We start from the raw sequence: 17500 nt of genomic DNA on the forward strand, positions 1-17500 counted from the left end.
ATTGGAAATATATTTATTTTTAACAGGAAGGAAACATTTTTTTTTAAAATAATGCAAATGTGATATAAAGTCACAAGTGTCTGGTGGGTATTTAATAATGTTTAGCCTTATTATAGGCGCCTCCCACTCTGCAAAAACTATATTGCTCAGACAACTGTATTTCCTCTGAGCAAAAAAATCGCGATCACATATTAATATTATTATTATATTTAAACTGAAAAAACCTTTTTTTCGTTAACTAAACAGAATGCTGTAATTGGTCAAGCGCGGAAACGTCAGTTTTGTAATAACCCGCACTAAACGGAGCGGAGTTACGTTAGTAAGTTATCTGTCATAGATCAAAAATGAGTGGACAAGTGGATTTAGCAAACGCGAGAGAAAGAGGAGAGGAGGCATCTTTATTGAGGCATGTTCCATACACACCATCTTTAAACAGACCTATGATCAGGAGAATGAGGGTACAGAAGAAGACGTTATGGTAACTTTAACTAATGAGAAGCTAGCATTAACCAGGCGGAGGAGGCTAACGGCAGCGCAGCGCGGACTGGATTCATCGGGTGAGAGACAGACAGAAAAGGAGAGAGGGAGGGAGAGAGAGAGAAAGGCCCTGAAAAGGAGAGAGACGGGAGAGAAGAGGTATAGTGTGTGTGATTTCGGATACTTTTAGGTTTATAATCAAGTCTTCATCACGAGAAGAGTAGAGAAAATACAGGGAGAGGAGGAGAGAGACAGTAAATCAGTGTTTGTATTATGAAAGACTCAGATTCATAGAACTGGATTGGAGAAGCATTGTGAGTTATATGCCATGGCAATAATATGCTTTATAAGTTTGTAAAAGCAATACATTAAAATACCCTTAAAAAAAAAAAAAAAAAAAAAAATATATATATATATATATATATATATATATATATATATATATATATATATATATATATATATATATATATATATATATAGTATATATTAGTATTTTTATTCAATGCTTTGAAAAATAAGTTAAATCTTTGTAGACTATAAATACATATGTACTATATATCATTTATTTAAATATGTGGGCAACAAATTATAGATTAATTTTATTTAAAAATTATTATATTATTCTTATTTTTTAAATTCAACTATAGGGGTGCGGCCAGGTAGGGGGCCTTACAAGACAATGTGCCCAGGGGCCCCTGAGTTCTTAATCCGGGCCTGCTAGGCTGGTTGGCTGGTTTTAGCTGGTCGACCAGGGCTGCGTTTCCCGATAACGATTGATCTTAGCACTTAAGAGCGTTTTCTACGAGTCATTTTGCGAACGTTCGTTATTGTTTCACGTGCGTTTCCCAAAAATGCACTTAACACAATTGCACGTAGCCCAGCTTTAAGTGCAACTTAGGAGTCGCTATCCGTTTGTTAAGTGCTGAAATGTCACGCTATAGAATGGCTCGTTATTGTTGCACATGTTATAGCAATCCATATAATTCTTCTTCTACTTGTGTGATTGTATATTCAACTCGAATAACATAAAAAAAAATATTTTTGAGCCAGTTTAAAAACATAAATTAACTGGAAATGTCGTACTGTAAAAACACTGTCTTGCTCCAATCTCGCATAAAACTAATTCTAACAGTCCTTGCCGGAAATGGCATCAGCATCATTTTCGATATTTATATGAAACCTTAATTAAGTAGAATTATTTATCAATTCATGATGATCAGCCAAGACATGTTCAATACATGGCTGGGTTTGGGGCACGCCAGCAAGTCATTGACACATTTTTTTGAGTTCCTCCTTTATTTGTGTCATCTTTAAATCACATTAAATATTTTCTGTTAAATACAACATATGTAGCCTACTACCCTCGAAATGTCCATATACAACAGTGTAATTTTTTTTTTCATTCTAACATTTATTATGTAATTTTTATTTTTTTCTTTATTCATTATTATTTGTATATTGAATTGTGTAATGTGTAGAAAATATAAATGAATAGAGATATACGTACAAATAAAATGAATAATGACTTTGAAGAGAAGTAAATTGTAGGTGCAATTTGCCGGTTGTCCAGCAGGTGCCCTCATAACTCTGTCTCCTTACGATGCACTTAAGGCTTTACGATTACTCCAGAGCACTCGTAGATCCACTAAGATTTTCAAGTGCTACTTAAGTTACGATGCTTTTGGGAAACAGACCGTAATATTAAGATCAGTCGTACGATCATTTCTACGAACTTCTTAGGCTTACGATGCTTTTGGGAAACGCAGCCCAGGCTGGTTTAAGAGGGGTTTTGGCCACTTCCAGGCTGGTTTCCAGCCATTTCCAGCCTGGTCTTAGCTGGTTAGGCTGAGAGATGACCAGCTTGACCACCCTTGCCAGGCTGGGAGCCCAGCCAAAACCAGCTATGTCCAGCTTAAACCAGGTTGGTCAAGCTGGTTTTAGCTGGATTTAGCTGGTCATTTTTCAGCCTGACCAGCTAAGATCAGGCTGGAAATGGCTGGAAACCAGCCTGGAAGTGGCCAAAACCCCTCTAAAACCAGCCTGGTCGACCAGCTAAAACCAGCCAACCAGCCTAGGCTGGTTTAAGCTGGATTTTTTAGCAGGGTGCGTTGTTTATTGTTAGTTCATGTTTACTTATAATGTTAACAAGCATGAATTTGGATTGTAATAATGCATTAGTAAATGTAAACTATAGTTTATAAATGCTGTACTGTTCATTATTAGTTAATGTTAGTTAATATATATTAACATTAACTAATTATAGGTTAAAAAAAATACACATTGTCCCTCTTCCCAGCAGGGAAAATCAGCAATAATCAAGAATACATGATTACATGCTGTCAATCAAAAATATGATTATAATGGATGTCAATGGGGCAAAAACAGCCCCCAACATAACCAAAGGAGGGTCAGCTTTTGAACTGCACACAAGGGATAATTCTTTACTTCGTATAAACTCATCTCATTTCTGGACCTGCAGGTACGCAAAATCTTGGAGCTGGTCCAAAGTAAAGGCGAGGAATGCTCGGCGTATTTCACACAGATCCTTTATGAAGCATACGACGCCTACATCGATCTACGGCCTTGGTTTGATGAAATCCAATACACGCCATTAGACACCATTAAAGCCATACCAGTGGTTAACACAGACCCCAGTGAGTATTTCCCTTTAAATTTATCAATACTAAAGAGCTATTGAATGCTTGATTCTGAACACTCGAAGGTGTTCGGTTGTCAGATAAACACACAAATAAAAGCTAAAGTAGTTCCGTCAGGTTTCGAGCGCATTACAGCTCCATATCACTACGCTGAATGATTAGAGTTATTTCACAGATACAAAAGTCAAAAATTGCATCAGAACACAACAGAAGGAGGAGGAGGAGATGTGGAGGAAGATTGTCAACACATTTTAAACCTAATAGTTTCAATAGAAAAATTCTAACTAATGTCCTTTATCGTTGTCATGACGATAGTACATGATATTTTACTAGTTATTTTGTCAAGACACTAGTATTCAGCTTAAAGTGGTATTAAAAGGCTTAGCTAGGTTAATTCGGCAAGTCATTGTATAACAGTTGCATTTATTCCATGCAAATTTTCTGGAAAAAACAACAACAAATACTGTTAAAATTTTCTTTTGTGTTTCTTTTGTTTCTTTTGTGGGGGGTGGGGTGGGTGGGGTAAGGGGGGGGGGGGGGGGATGGGCTACTAGTTCTTTAGGGCAGATCTGTCAGTCCTTTAGGACGGGACTATCGGTCCTTTAGGGTGGAACTATCAGTCCTTTAGGGCGGGACTATCGGTCCTTTAGGGTGGGACTATCAGTCCTTTAGGGCGGGACTATCGGTCCTTTAGGGCGGGATTATCAATCCTTTAGGGTGGGACTATTAGTCCTTTAGGGCGGGACTATCGATCCTTTAGGGTGGGACCAACTGTCTTTTAGGGCGGGACTAACAGTGCTTTAGGGTGAAACTATCAGTCTTTTAGGGCGGGGCTATCAGTCCTTTAGGGTGGGACTATCGGTCCTTTAGGGTAGGACTATCAGTCCTTTAGGGCGGGACTATCGGTCCTTTAGGGTAGGACTATCAGTCCTTTAGGGCGGGACTATCAATCCTTTAGGGTGGGACTATCAGTATTTTAGGGCGGGACTATTGGTCCTTTAGGGTGAGACCAACTGTCTTTTAGGGCAGGACTATCGGTCCTTTAGGGTGGGACTATCAGTCCTTTAGGGCGGGACTATCGGTCCTTTAGGGTGGGACTATCAGTCCTTTAGGGCGGGACTATCGGTCCTTTAGGGCGGGATTATCAATCCTTTAGGGTGGGACTATTAGTCCTTTAGGGCGGGACTATCGATCCTTTAGGGTGGGACCAACTGTCTTTTAGGGCGGGACTAACAGTGCTTTAGGGTGAAACTATCAGTCTTTTAGGGCGGGGCTATCAGTCCTTTAGGGCGGGACTATCGGTCCTTTAGGGTAGGACTATCAGTCCTTTAGGGCGGGACTATCGGTCCTTTAGGGTAGGACTATCAGTCCTTTAGGGCGGGACTATCAATCCTTTAGGGTGGGACTATCAGTATTTTAGGGCGGGACTATTGGTCCTTTAGGGTGGGACCAACTGTCTTTTAGGGCAGGACTAACGGTGCTTTAGGGTGGGACTATCAGTCCTTTAGGGCGGGACTATCGGTCCTTTAGGGCGGGACTATCAATCCTTTAGGGTGGGACTATCAATCCTTTAGGGTGGGACTATCAGTCCTTTAGGCCGGGACTATCGGTCCTTTAGGCCGGGACTATCGGTCCTTTAGGGTGGGACTATCAATCCTTTAGGGCGGGACTATCAATCCTTTAGGGTGGGACTATCAGTCCTTTAGGGCGGGACTATTGGTCCTTTAGGGTGGGACCAACTGTCTTTTAGGGCGGGACTATCGGTCCTTTAGGGTGGGACTATCAGTCCTTTAGGGCGGGACTATCGGTCCTTTAGGGTGGGACTATCAATCCTTTAGGGTGGGACTATCAGTCCTTTAGGGCGGGACTATCGGTCCTTTAGGGTGGGACCAACTGTCTTTTAAGGCGGGTGGGGCTATGAGTGCTTTAGGAGTGGGCCTATCCATTCTTTATGGAGATTTATCTGTCATTTATGGCAAAGCTATCAGTCCTTTAGGGTGGGTATATCAGTCCTTTGAGAGGCTATAATTCATTTGGAGCGTGTCTATCAGTCCTTTTGGGGGGGCTATTAATCATTTAGGGGTGTGTCTATCAGTCATTTTGGGGCGAAGCTATCAGTCCTTTAGGATTGGGCTATCAGTGATTTAGGGTGGGGCTATTAATCATTTAGGGCAGTGGTTCTCAAACTTTTTTCACCAAGTACCACCTCAGAAAAAAATGGTCTCTCCAAGTACCACCAAAATGAGCAGTATTGAAATACAGTAGCGTAGAAGGCCCAGTAAAGCAGCTACAACTCTGCAAAGTTAAAATAACGTGGCAGATTACCTCAGAAATATAGCCTATATATAATAAATGGCATATTATATACATCGTTTTTGATAAATTTTGAAACGTGTATAGCATGTACATGATATATTTCATTCCTCTGCATACCACCAGAAGGAAGCCTGCGTACCACTAGTGGTACACGTTAGCAGCAGCGAAATCATGCACTGCCCTACACTTTTTTTTTCATTTCAAGTAGATGTACTTACCTATCTTACCTTCCGTTTCAAACTTTAAACAGTGCTTGGGAAATATTTGAAAAAAAACATATTCACATAAGGATGAATGATTTTTGTATCTCACTGTATGAGTGATTGTTCTGGTGCACTAATGTTATTGTTCCCCATCTCTACAGTCAGCAAATACTGTGAAAAGCTCCGATATGAGCTGGGAAGAGACACTCAGTTCATCACGTCCTACTCTAAAAGTGAGGAGACGCCGCTGGAGGATCTGTACACCGACACGCAGATGGAGCTCCTGAACGACACAGGAGAGAGTTTGGGATATTTACAGAATCTGGACCAACTTCTCGGAGATCAGGGAGTCTTCAACCCGCAGGCCGAGACTATCTTCATCACGGGTGACGCCGGCGTTGGCAAATCAATCATGCTCCAGAAACTGCAGAATCTGTGGTCCAGACGAGAGCTGAAAACCGGCGCCAAATTCTTCTTCAAGTTCAGATGCAGAGCGTTCAGCGCCTTCAAAGAGACGGATGAGATCTCGCTGAAGGATTTGATCTTCAAGCACAACTGCTATCCAGATGGAGATCCAGATAATGAGGTGTTCGCCTACATCTTACGCTTCCCAGAGACCGTGGTGTTCACTTTCGACGGATACGATGAGCTCCAAATGGATTTCGATTTAGATAATGTGCCGGAAACGGTTTCCCCAGAAGAAAAAACACGACCGCTGCTGCTTCTAATGAATCTGCTCTGTGGGAAACTCCTGAAAGGCTCCAGGAAGATTCTGTCAGCAAGAAGTGGCACTGAAATCCAAAGCCGGGTGATTCGGAAGAAAGTGTTCCTGAAGGGATTTGCACCAGAACACCTGAAGAGATATTTAGCTTTGCATTTCCCCGAGCAAGAGCATAGGATGCTCGTGAGCGATCAGCTCGATGCTAACCCACATCTATGCGGTCTGTGCTCAATCCCGCTATTCAGCTGGATCATCCTGAAGAGCTTTAAGCATCTGCAATCAGTGTATGATGACTTTGAGTTGCCGGGTTCCTGTATCACACTCACAAATGTATTCCTGCTGCTCTCCGAGGTTTTTCTCGGACACTCAACTGCACGTCCCGGACTCCTAAGGCGAACATTGAGATGTCCTACGGAGACCTTTAAAGCTGGTGAACAGAAGCTTTCGGGATTTGCTCGACTAGCATTGCACGGTATTGAAACAAGTAAACTGGTGTTCACCTTAGATGAAGCGGTGTGCTGTGGATTAAACGATGAAGATCTTCAGTTTGGGTTTTTAAGACCTGCTTCGCATTACGATTCTTCATCCGCAAGCTCCTTCGAGTTCCTCCACGAGACTCTCCAAGCCTTCCTTGCAGCTTTTTCTCTAGTTCTGGATGCAAAACTAAATCCAGAGTCAATCCTAAAGTTCTTCTCTAAATGCAAATACAAGAAGTCATCACGTCTCTCCTGCATACCTTGCCTAAAAAACACAAAACCCAGAGAGAGCGATGCATTCCAGACCAACTTTCAATTCACTAATCTATTCCTGTGCGGACTTTTGTCTAAATCCAACGCAGCTCTCCTGGAGCATCTCGTCCCGCCGTCGGCATTGAAGCAGAAACGCAAGATACTGAAATCCTATTTATCGAACAGCGTGAAAACTCATCTTAAGAGCCTCCCTCGGTCTCCGTCCACAGACATCGAAGGAGATAAAGTGCACGCGATGCCCAACTTCCTGTGGATGCTGCGCTGCATATTTGAGACAAACAGCGAGGACGTGGCCAAGATGACGGCTAACGGCATTTCTGCAGATTATATTAAGATTGCGTTCTGTAATATTTACTCTGCCGACTGCAGTGCTTTGAACTTCGTGCTGCACCATCGTAGGAAGCATTTGGGAGTCGATATGGACAATAATAACATCAACGATTATGGCGTGAAGCAACTGCGACCCTCTTTCAGCAAAATGACGGTAGTGAGGTAAGAAAGCAGACAGAGTTTGGGAGAGAGCAGTGTTTCCCAAGACCATTATTATTTAATTATTCAGTCGATCAATTTTATTTGCTTTATATAACGGCAGATTACAACAAAAATCATTTAGAGGAGACCTATTATGCTCCTTTTTACAAGAAACAGTTAAAGTCAGAATTATTAGCCCCCTTTTAAGTTTTTTTCTTTATCAAATATTTCCCAAATGATGTGTAACAGAGCAAGGAAATGTTCACAGTAGGTTTGATAATATTTTTTCTTCTGGAGAAAGTCTTATTTGTTTTATTCTGGCTAGAATAAATGCAGTTTTGAATTTTTTAAACACCATTTTAAGGACAATATTATTAGCCCCTTTAAGCTATATACTTTTTGATAGTCTCCAGAACAAACCATCGTTATACAATAACTTGCCTAATTACCCTAACCTGCCTAGTTACCCTAGTTAAGCCTTTAAATGTCCCCTTCAGCTGTATAGAAGTGTCTTGAAGAATATCTAGTCTAATATTATTTACTGTCATCATGGCAAAGATGACATAAATCAGAGACTAGAAATGAGTAACTAAAAATATTATGATTAGAAATGTGCTGAAGAAATGTGCTCTTCGTTAAACAGAAATTGGGGAAAAATAAACAGTGGGCTAATAATTCTGACTTCAACTGTATATAATAAGTCAGATGTCTTTTGAGCAGGGCTATTCAATTGGTGGCCCGTAGGCCGAACCCGGCACCCGAAGCAATTTGTTTCGGCCCTCCAGATAGTATGACCAAGAGATCAAAAATAAATTTAGCTCAGTCGAAAAACGGCCACTATAGTTATAAAGTAACGTGCGTCTGTTCAATACAGCACGAGCTGCAGTTAAAGGCGGCGTAGAGCGTGAGTCACCAAAGCCAGTGGCGTGGCAGCCGAAAACATTTGGAAGTTTTTGTAGAAAAGGCTTTTTGTACAATGCATTGATATCATTAATAGGGATGCAATGATTAGCCGATTTCACTGCGCTTTAATTTATCACAGTTAATTAACCGTAAAGGCTTCTCTAAGCTACACTTCTGTTGCACAGAACAAAACAAAACTTCTGCAATTAAACAAAGTTATGCCAAGTTGCCAACTGTGCACTAGTTTAAAGTTCCAAGAATGTACACCGAGGCTAATATGCAAGTACGCACAGCGGATTAACAACAGCAGCGACCGTACCCATATCACGTCTTTTTCTGTTGCAAGTTTATCTTTTCTAATGTAAGAATATCATCTTATCGCTGGACTTAGATTGAATCAGTGGCGCTGTATCGTCTGAGGGCCTCAGGATGAGTATCCCCAGATGGAAATAGAGAATAAAGAGAATAATTAGCGGAGCTGCTGTTCATAGTGTAAATAAACAAGATGCAGAAGCCTGTGTGGAGCACATTCATGGATCATACCGCTAAGTGATGCACCGAGTGTGTGCTTTACTAAAAAGATAGGTCTTTACTCTAGATTTGTATTGGGAGAGTGTGTCTGAGCCGCGGACATTATCAGCAAGGCTATTCCAGAGTTTAGGAGGCATAAACGAGAAGGCTCGACCTCCTTTACTTGACTTTTCTTGTTCTAGGTACTACCAGAAACCCTGAGTTTTGAGATCTTAAAGAGCGGGTTGGATTGTAGTGAGGTTGGTTGGTGTAGGTTGGTTAGATAAACAGGAGCTAGATTATTTAGAGCTTTATATGTAAGAAGTAATTTTTTAAATTCCATACGAAACTGAACAGGCAGCCAGTGTAAGGAGGATAACATTGGGGTGATATGATCATATTTTCTAGACCTGGTAAGAACTCTGGCATCTGCGTTTTGTACTAGCTGAAGTTTGTTAATAGAGGATGCTGGGCAGCCAGCAAACCAAGCATTCCAGTAATCCAGCCTAGAGCTCATAAAAGCATGGACTAGCTTTTCTGCATCAGAGATGGATAGCATACTTCGTAACTTAGCGATATTTCGCAGATGAAAGAAGGCAGGTTTTGTGACATGGGAGATAAGATTTTAATTTTTCAATAGTTAAACTGCTGTCTAACATGACACCCAGATCTTTTATAGTAGAGCTAACGCTAACTCTGTATCCCTCTAATTGTAGGTTGAGTTGTGAGATCTGCCCTGTACAGGATTTAGGCCCAATAAGTAATAATTCTGTTTTGTCTGATTTCAAATCAACTTTCAGGTTTTGTGTGAATCAGCTGACAGACAGCGGTATTGAGGTTCTGGCTGAGGAACTCATCAGACATAAAATCGTGAAGGTGTTGGGGTGAGTTTACGGTTTACGGTTCATCTGTTTATCTTATGTTGTATAGACCTCTTTGACTTTGTTTTCTGCATTCACAGCCTTTACCAAAACCACATCACAGATGTTGGAGCCAAACAAGTAGCAAAGATCATTGAAGAATGTCCACATTTGAGGACCGTCAAGTGAGTAAACCAGGAATAAACCCTCGCAGAACAAAAACACTGCTGACGGGGGAATATTTTTCACTAGCATTCGTTCAAACAGCGTGATTTTGGGGGGATTTTGCATTTATACATATATTTCTTCATAGTGCTCAGCATAAATGAGTACAGCTCCTTTTGAAAATAAGTTTCTCAGTGAATATAGACAATAACTGTTGGAGTGTTTAAACTAAATCTTATAAATGTACACACAGATAATGCATGGTGGTCGCTTGTTTGTGTTTTGCACAGGCTCGGCTGCAACAACATCACAAGTGTAGGTGGGAAATATCTCGCCAGCGCGATTCACAAGAGCAAATCTATCTTTGATATAGGGTGAGAATTCATCTTAGGGAACAATTAAACCTCACGTAAAAGAGCAGGTCATATGGGCTGTCAGAAATATCTTATTTGCTATGTATCTTCAATGTGAACAGTCTGCAAAGGTAAACAAAAATAGTACATGATGAAGATATCGACTCTCAAAAGAGTCGACTCTGAATCACCTTAACAATTAATTATATTTTCAAATCTTTTACCAGCTGTTGATCTACATTAACATGATCAAAGTGGCTCATTTGCATAATCCCGCCTCCCACAATATTCAAACACTCTGAAATGGCGTTTTGTTTTCGGCTTGAAAAGACCATTTAAAAACAGACTTGGCCAGCCGACCAATCAGAGCATTCGGGAAAAGTTTGAATGTTTTCTGATGTTAGATGCATTTAAGCCTGTTGCAGGAGATGCTAGTATCCTTATTTTGCATAATCCCGCCTCCTGTGACATACAAACGCTCTGAAATGGGCATTCCGTTTTCCGATACAGATATCAAGACCAATCATAATGGATTTGGCCAGCTGACCAATCAGAGCAGAGCTGGCTTAATGAAGGGTGAGGGGCTTAATGACCTGAAGAACTGAATTGATTTAAATAAATCGAAAACACTGAAAAACGATTCAAATATTAAATTAATAATAAAATTAGTCTAACATTACAATGCTTTCTGAAATTAGCATCGTTTAAACCTGTTGTAGCTTCGAATTTGAATGTGACGTGTAAAAAAATTGGTATTTGTTCTAATATGAATGACTGAAATGGCTATTTTAGTAGTTGCTAATATTAGTGTTATAATTAGTAATAATCTATGTTTAAATACCATATGACCTGCTCTTTAAAAAGATGCAAATTGATTGATCAAGCCAAATATCTGTGTGTGTGGAGTTTTCAGTCATATTTTTCACACAGAAAAGTGTGTAAAAAGATGCTCAAATGATTCATTTGCAGAATGTGGGGAAACTGCATCGGTGATGAAGGTGCAGAAGCATTCGCAGAGGCTCTGAAAAACCACCCCAGTTTGACCAACCTCAGGTAATCAAAAAAGTATAACAACACTTTATAATAACTGCACACTATCAGTCATTTATTAAGCATTAGAAAATAGTTCATTCCTCATATGTTAAAGGTGCAGTAGGTGATCTGCCAAAATGCTAACCGCTTAGCATATTATCTTTGGACGGCGGGGAGGGACTGTGATTCAAAGCCACACCCCCTAAAATCGCGAGCGCGCGCACCGCGTCACAACAGCCGACAGACAACCCACTAGTTCATGTCATTCGCCAGTTAGTTAGGCCCAGCGCCGTGCAGGAATTACATGAAATACTTTGCCACACTTACATGCTATTTCAGAGCGGATATTCAGAGTAGCGGTGAACAGTACAGGAAGGCTGTCAGTGTTCAGAAATGACCCAATGTGAATATAAAAGCAGCTTCAGCTCAGTAAAGCAGGTTAGGCGGAATAGCGCTATTTACTGGTGTTTTGTTGTTAAACTAAATATAAATCTACATTATAGATGCTGTCAAAGAACCTTATGAAACTGAAAATAATCACATCAATCTTTCACCGGGAGATTTCAGTGGCTGAACAACACGTCTGTGCATAGAAGTCATTCATAACAACACAATCTAATATAAAATAGTTTCACAACAGAACATTAACGTTACGTGTCTAACAGTGATACTTCAGCCATGGTGTCGTTCTTCCTCCAGCGTGCTAAAGTAACTCCAATATTGATTCAGGTTTTTAAAATTTTCAATTCAGCATTTTATTTCTCCCGGTCCGTCTCGTGACCGCGCGGCCGCTTTAAGAGTGAATTATACCCGCGCCTGACTTTACAGTAATCGGCCCGAGCTCGGCTGTCCTTCGGCGCCTCTGGCTCCGACTCGGCATCTGCGAACACATGCACAGAAGTCGGAATCTACATTTGCTGACAGACAGTCTGACCTGCCTATCGAAATTAAGGGAGATGACGGCCGACTCTATTTAATTGGATGAACATTTTTTAGTTTTATGCTTTACCCAGAATATAAAAATACATATAAACACATTTAGATCATTTACTGTCATCATTACTATTGGACTGTGAAGAGACTTTCAACCAGCACAACAACACATGCTTCTGAAGACAATCACCTACTGCACCTTTAAGCATTAACTCTCCATTAAAGGGTATATGCCGAAGCATGCTAATAGGACTTTTAATTTGCCAGTAACCTGGGTTAAGCGCTTCCGGTGAACTGTATGCCAGTACAAAAATCGGCACGCTTAAGGTCTGTTTTCTTTAAAAATCAACGATCTCTGAGTGATATCTGATATAAAGTGGGGCTCAGATTGTACAAGAAGCACTGCATTACATTACATTTCCCCCCACCATGTCTTTATAATATGAGCATTTATTTTACCCCAGTATATTCAGTGGAGCTTCTCCGCTAGCCTGCCAATTCGGACAGGCGCATTTGAGTAAATGGCTTTTTGTCTCGTTTTAGGCTTGAGCAACTAAATGAATGCCAAAGTTTATCTAGCTGAATGTATTTTAATGACATTACAACATCGATGCTGTAAAAGGAACCATATAAAATGTAAAATAGTTCACAATAACAGGTCATCGGAAGTTTATCAGTATGGGAAAAACACTAGCTTGGCATATACCCCATAGACATTAGTAGTAGCAGCAGTTTAGAAATACAACTACAAGTGCTCTTTTCTCGACTTATGCTTAATGACTTAATGATTGTATGTGCATAATTTGTTAACAATTATTTTGTTCATTACTAAATTAAGCATCGCATTAATGCAATTCATGAAAAATAAATCTTTGCAATCTCATCTGAAAATAAATGTTATCACATTTTATTCTGAATTTTGACACTTCTCTATATAAATGTTATTTTTAGATACGATTGCAAATAATTTGTCATTGTTTAACACTTAAAGGGGAGCTATTATGCAACATAATAATAATTTAAACACAGTTGTGTGTCAGCAGTGTGTAAATATATATCCAGCCTCTAACTGTAAACATTAATTTATTGCATTTGTTATAAACTACGGATGCACCAATACCATTTATTTGAGTATTAACCGATTTGATTTGCTGGATAAGTTGTTGGTTCATTCTGCTGTGGCGACCACAGAATAATAAACGAACTAAGCCGACAAGAAAATGAATGAATGAATGTATGAATGAATATTAGGATTTTTCTTTGAAATCTGTAATAGGCTATCACTATTGACCCTAATTGTTGGTAAAATAAGCAGCCTTTCAGCAAAGCCTGATATTTTCCTGCAGGTTTGATGCAGACTAAACTAAACAGGCCAGATTTTCTTAAATATTCCCTCGTCTAAACTCGCTGCGAGTGAGATGGAGAAACTGAAAGCATGTCTGAACAATAATTTTTTTTGTTTTTTTTAACGAATTTCCTTTGGTATCATTTGTTAGTTATTTCAGTGTATTTTTTGTTGGTCAGTTATCTACTAAGTAAACAAGAATATTCAAGGTGAAGTTCAAGACAAGGTCTGCTTAGCTTTTATTCTGCACACAAACTGACAAACAGGTCTGTTAAATAAAATATTAAAATAAATAAAATGACAGTTTCAGAATAGCCTATATTATGCCTGTTTCACACCGCAAGCGTGAGCAGCGCGTATGTCGAGCAGTAGCAGTACGCAGGCGTTTGCCTTTCACATCAGCTGCGTCTGCAGTGCGCAGCTGTTCGGCAGCTGCTGCAGAGATCAACCTATCTCTGTCTATTCTATCTAGTTACATTTCTCTCTATATATATACAAATACACCTTTTTTAAAAAAAAAAAACTTTTTATCTGCATAAGGCCCATGGCAACCTCCCTTTATGCTGTTTCTTTAACCTGCAAGTCTTTATTTCAGAAAGTATATAGATCATACAGTACTGTATGCTTCTCAAGCTCTATGAGGAGCGTTATTCGTTTCTGGTGCACTCAGAAGACAATCGCCTGTGATATCATGTCATTTGGTTTTTATCCAATTCAAGTATCGGGATCGTTGCATCCCTAATATATACAGACTTGATAAAAACAGTCTGCAGAAGCACTTTGATTGACATTCTCCCTTTGTACGTGTCATCAGAGGGGGAAAACCCCACCCACTAGTGACCATCTCTTCCTCATTAGCATAGGACGTTAGTCCTGAATCTGAATCTGCCACTATGCTGATACACAGGCATTTATAGCTCCGCCCTCTTCCGAAAAGAGCACAATCTCATTTGAATTTAAAGCGACAGTCACCAAAACACCACAATTAGGATTAAAGCCTAAAAGGGTCAGTTTCAGAGAGCTAAAGAACATTATCTGTGTGATATCTTCAGCTGAAACCTTACTACACTCTCTAGGGCTGGGATCACCAGTCTCGTTCCTGGAAGGGCCGGTGTCCTGCAGATTTTAGCTCCAACTCTAATCAAACACACCTGAGCAAGCTAATCAAGGTCTTAGGTATACTTGAAACACCCAGGCAGGTGTGTTGAGGCTAGATGGAGCTAAACCCTGCAGGGACACCGGCCCTCCAGGGACGAGATTGGTGATTGGTATTATATAATAATGCATAATAGGTCCCCCCTAATGTACAGATATTGCTTAACGAATGATAAACTGTTTGGTCATGCTTAATAAATATTAATAGTGTGCAGTTATTAAAAAGTGTTGCCAAAAGCATGTTTTTTCCTGAGAAAGTCAGCGTTCAGATAAAGTGATCTGAGAATATTATTATTTAATCAATGTTTAGTCTCTCCGCCAATGGCATCACGTCTCACGGTGGAAGAAGTCTGGCACAGACATTGAAGGAAAACACAAGTCTTCACATCGTCTGGTAAAACTGAATATCATATTCTCTCATGCGTGTGAAATGAACATCTTTCATAATGCATTCTTAATGTGTTTATTTTTACAGGCTGATACAGAATAAAATCTCTGATGACGCAGCGTCGGATCTTGCGGAGGCCTTCAGGTCTAACTCGTCTCTGACGCATCTGATGTACGATTACAATTATCCTTCATTATTACTCATTTTCCTTCAGCTTAGTTCCTTATTTATCAGAGGTTGCCACAGCGGAATGAACCGCCAACTAATCCAGCATATGTTTTACACAGTGGATTCCCTTCCAGTCGCAAACCACTACTGGGAAACACCCATACACACTCATTCACACACACATTCATACACTACGGCCAATTTAATTAATCAATTCCCCTATAGCGCATGTGTTTGGGAAACCGAAGCACCCGGAGGAAACCCACGCCATCACGGGGAGAACATGCAACATGCAATCAGTACAATTCTTTCGAGTTCTTTTGGTCTGTAAGCTCCTCCCTCTTCAGTAAGCCAGCACTGCTCTGATTGGTCAGCTAGCCAAGTCTGTTTTGATTGGTCTTTTCATATCAGAAACAAAACACTGCTTTCAGAGAATTTGAATATGCAAATGAGTTACTTTAATCATGTTTATATAATGAGTAGCAGCAAATATTCAAAAAGATAAAGATTGGCTAAAGCGATTAGAGGCGATTCTTTCTTTTGACTCTTATTCCTCATGTACTATTTTGATGAACAATTTTGTAGGCCGTTTACATTGAAATAAACTGCTAAAATTATAATTAAGTCATGATTTGGCTGTCAGAAAGCTCCATGTATATTTACTGCTGATGCAAAATGTGCAGAGCGAGTTTAATCACGCCTGAATGCTTTTATTTTTACAGGTTAATAGACAATGAGTTCACTATTGACGGAGCCAGACAGCTTTCTGAAGGCCTGAAAGACAACACTACACTGAAGGAGGTCAAGTAAGAGCTGACAGATGACCACATTAGAGTTTGCACACTTTACAAAAGACTATATTGGTAACAATAAGAACTACACACTATGAATTATGTATAAAGCTTCAGCAAATAGTTTATTCATTGCTTGTTAAGCATTAACTCTACATTAAGAGACGTTAGTAAGCAGTTTATAAAAGCAGCTACAAGTTATATAGACTATTTGAGTAGCTTATAGTTTGAGTGTCTTAGAAAAAAGTAAGTAATTTTTTTTTTTTGCAGTGTGAGGGTTGACAAACGGAGGAATTGATGATGGAATTGTAATTTTTGACTGACAAATCAGGTTGATGCTTGTAGTTTTGACAGTTTCCACATTTCTGCTGTCGACAGTATTAAAGGAAGCCGCATTTCTGAAGCAGAAGAGCATCTTTATCAGGGCGACAGACGGCTTCGCTTCCACTGAAAAACACGTGATGGGAGAGCAGAGAAAGAAGAAGTTGCTGGAAAACCACAAACTCTGCTGCAACACATCACAGCCTTTGTTTATTACAGATCAAACACTGTAGAACACATCACACATGCATTATTATACTACAGTGATTATCGTTTTGCATTTTATTTTATATTAGGGTGACACTTTAGTTTAGTTTACAATTCATGCTATTAACTACCTGCCTATTATTTAGATATTAAATGTTCATTAGCTGTTATAAAGTATGATTTAATTCTACATCCCTAATCCTACCCTAAACCCAACTTCTACCTGACTAACTATTAAATAACGCAATAAACGGATGATTAGTAATAACGCAATAAACAGATAATTAGTAACGACGCAATAAACAGATAATTAGTAACAACGCAATAAACAGATAATTAGTAACGACGCAATAAACAGATAATTAGTAACGACGCAATAAACAGATGATTAGTAACGGCGCAATAAACAGATAATTAGTAACGACGCAATAAACAGATAATTAGTAACGACGCAATAAACAGATAATTAGTAACAACGTAATATACAGATAATTAGTAACGACGCAATAAACAGATAATAAGTAACAACACAATAAACAGATAATTAATAACGACGCAATAAACAGATAATAACGACGCAATAAACAGATAATTAGTAACAACACAATAAACAGATAATTAGTAACGACGCAATAAACAGATAATTAGTAACAACGCAATAAACAGATAATTAGTAACGACGCAATAAAGATATAATTAGTAACGACGCAATAAACAGATAATAAGTAACAACACAATAAACAGATAATTAATAACGACGCAATAAACAGAT

At 39.5% G+C, this 17500-nt stretch overlaps 1 protein-coding gene across 9 annotated transcripts in view; it reads left to right on the plus strand.

Moving 5' to 3' along the window:
- nod1 (nucleotide-binding oligomerization domain containing 1) overlaps window positions 1-17500 on the plus strand; it is a 21201-nt gene that overhangs the window by 1499 nt on the left and 2202 nt on the right. For 2 of the 9 annotated variants that reach the window (XR_015512039.1, XM_087288002.1), the window contains exons 2-11: window positions 2960-3134; window positions 5818-7618; window positions 9811-9894; window positions 9972-10055; window positions 10326-10409; window positions 11358-11441; window positions 15164-15247; window positions 15329-15412; window positions 16132-16215; window positions 16579-17500. The exon at window positions 16579-17500 is cut by the window's right edge. Coding sequence is in view for 2 of the 9 variants with exons in the window: in XM_087288002.1 (XP_087144128.1) it covers window positions 2960-3134; window positions 5818-7618; window positions 9811-9894; window positions 9972-10055; window positions 10326-10409; window positions 11358-11441; window positions 15164-15247; window positions 15329-15412; window positions 16132-16215; window positions 16579-16651 (2637 nt within the window). In the remaining 7 variants the exon portion in view is untranslated. Of the gene's footprint in view, window positions 1-2959; window positions 3745-4073; window positions 4901-4953; window positions 7780-8298; window positions 9895-9971; window positions 10056-10325; window positions 10410-11357; window positions 11442-15163; window positions 15248-15328; window positions 15413-16131; window positions 16216-16578 lie in introns of those variants that run through there. The other 7 variants (XR_015512046.1, XM_087288003.1, XR_015512042.1 and 4 more) reach the window with 6 other exon arrangements.

Source organism: Danio rerio, chromosome 16, assembly GCF_052040795.2.
Source record: "Danio rerio strain M-AB ecotype USA chromosome 16, GRCz13ab, whole genome shotgun sequence".
NCBI lineage: Eukaryota > Metazoa > Chordata > Actinopteri > Cypriniformes > Danionidae > Danio > Danio rerio.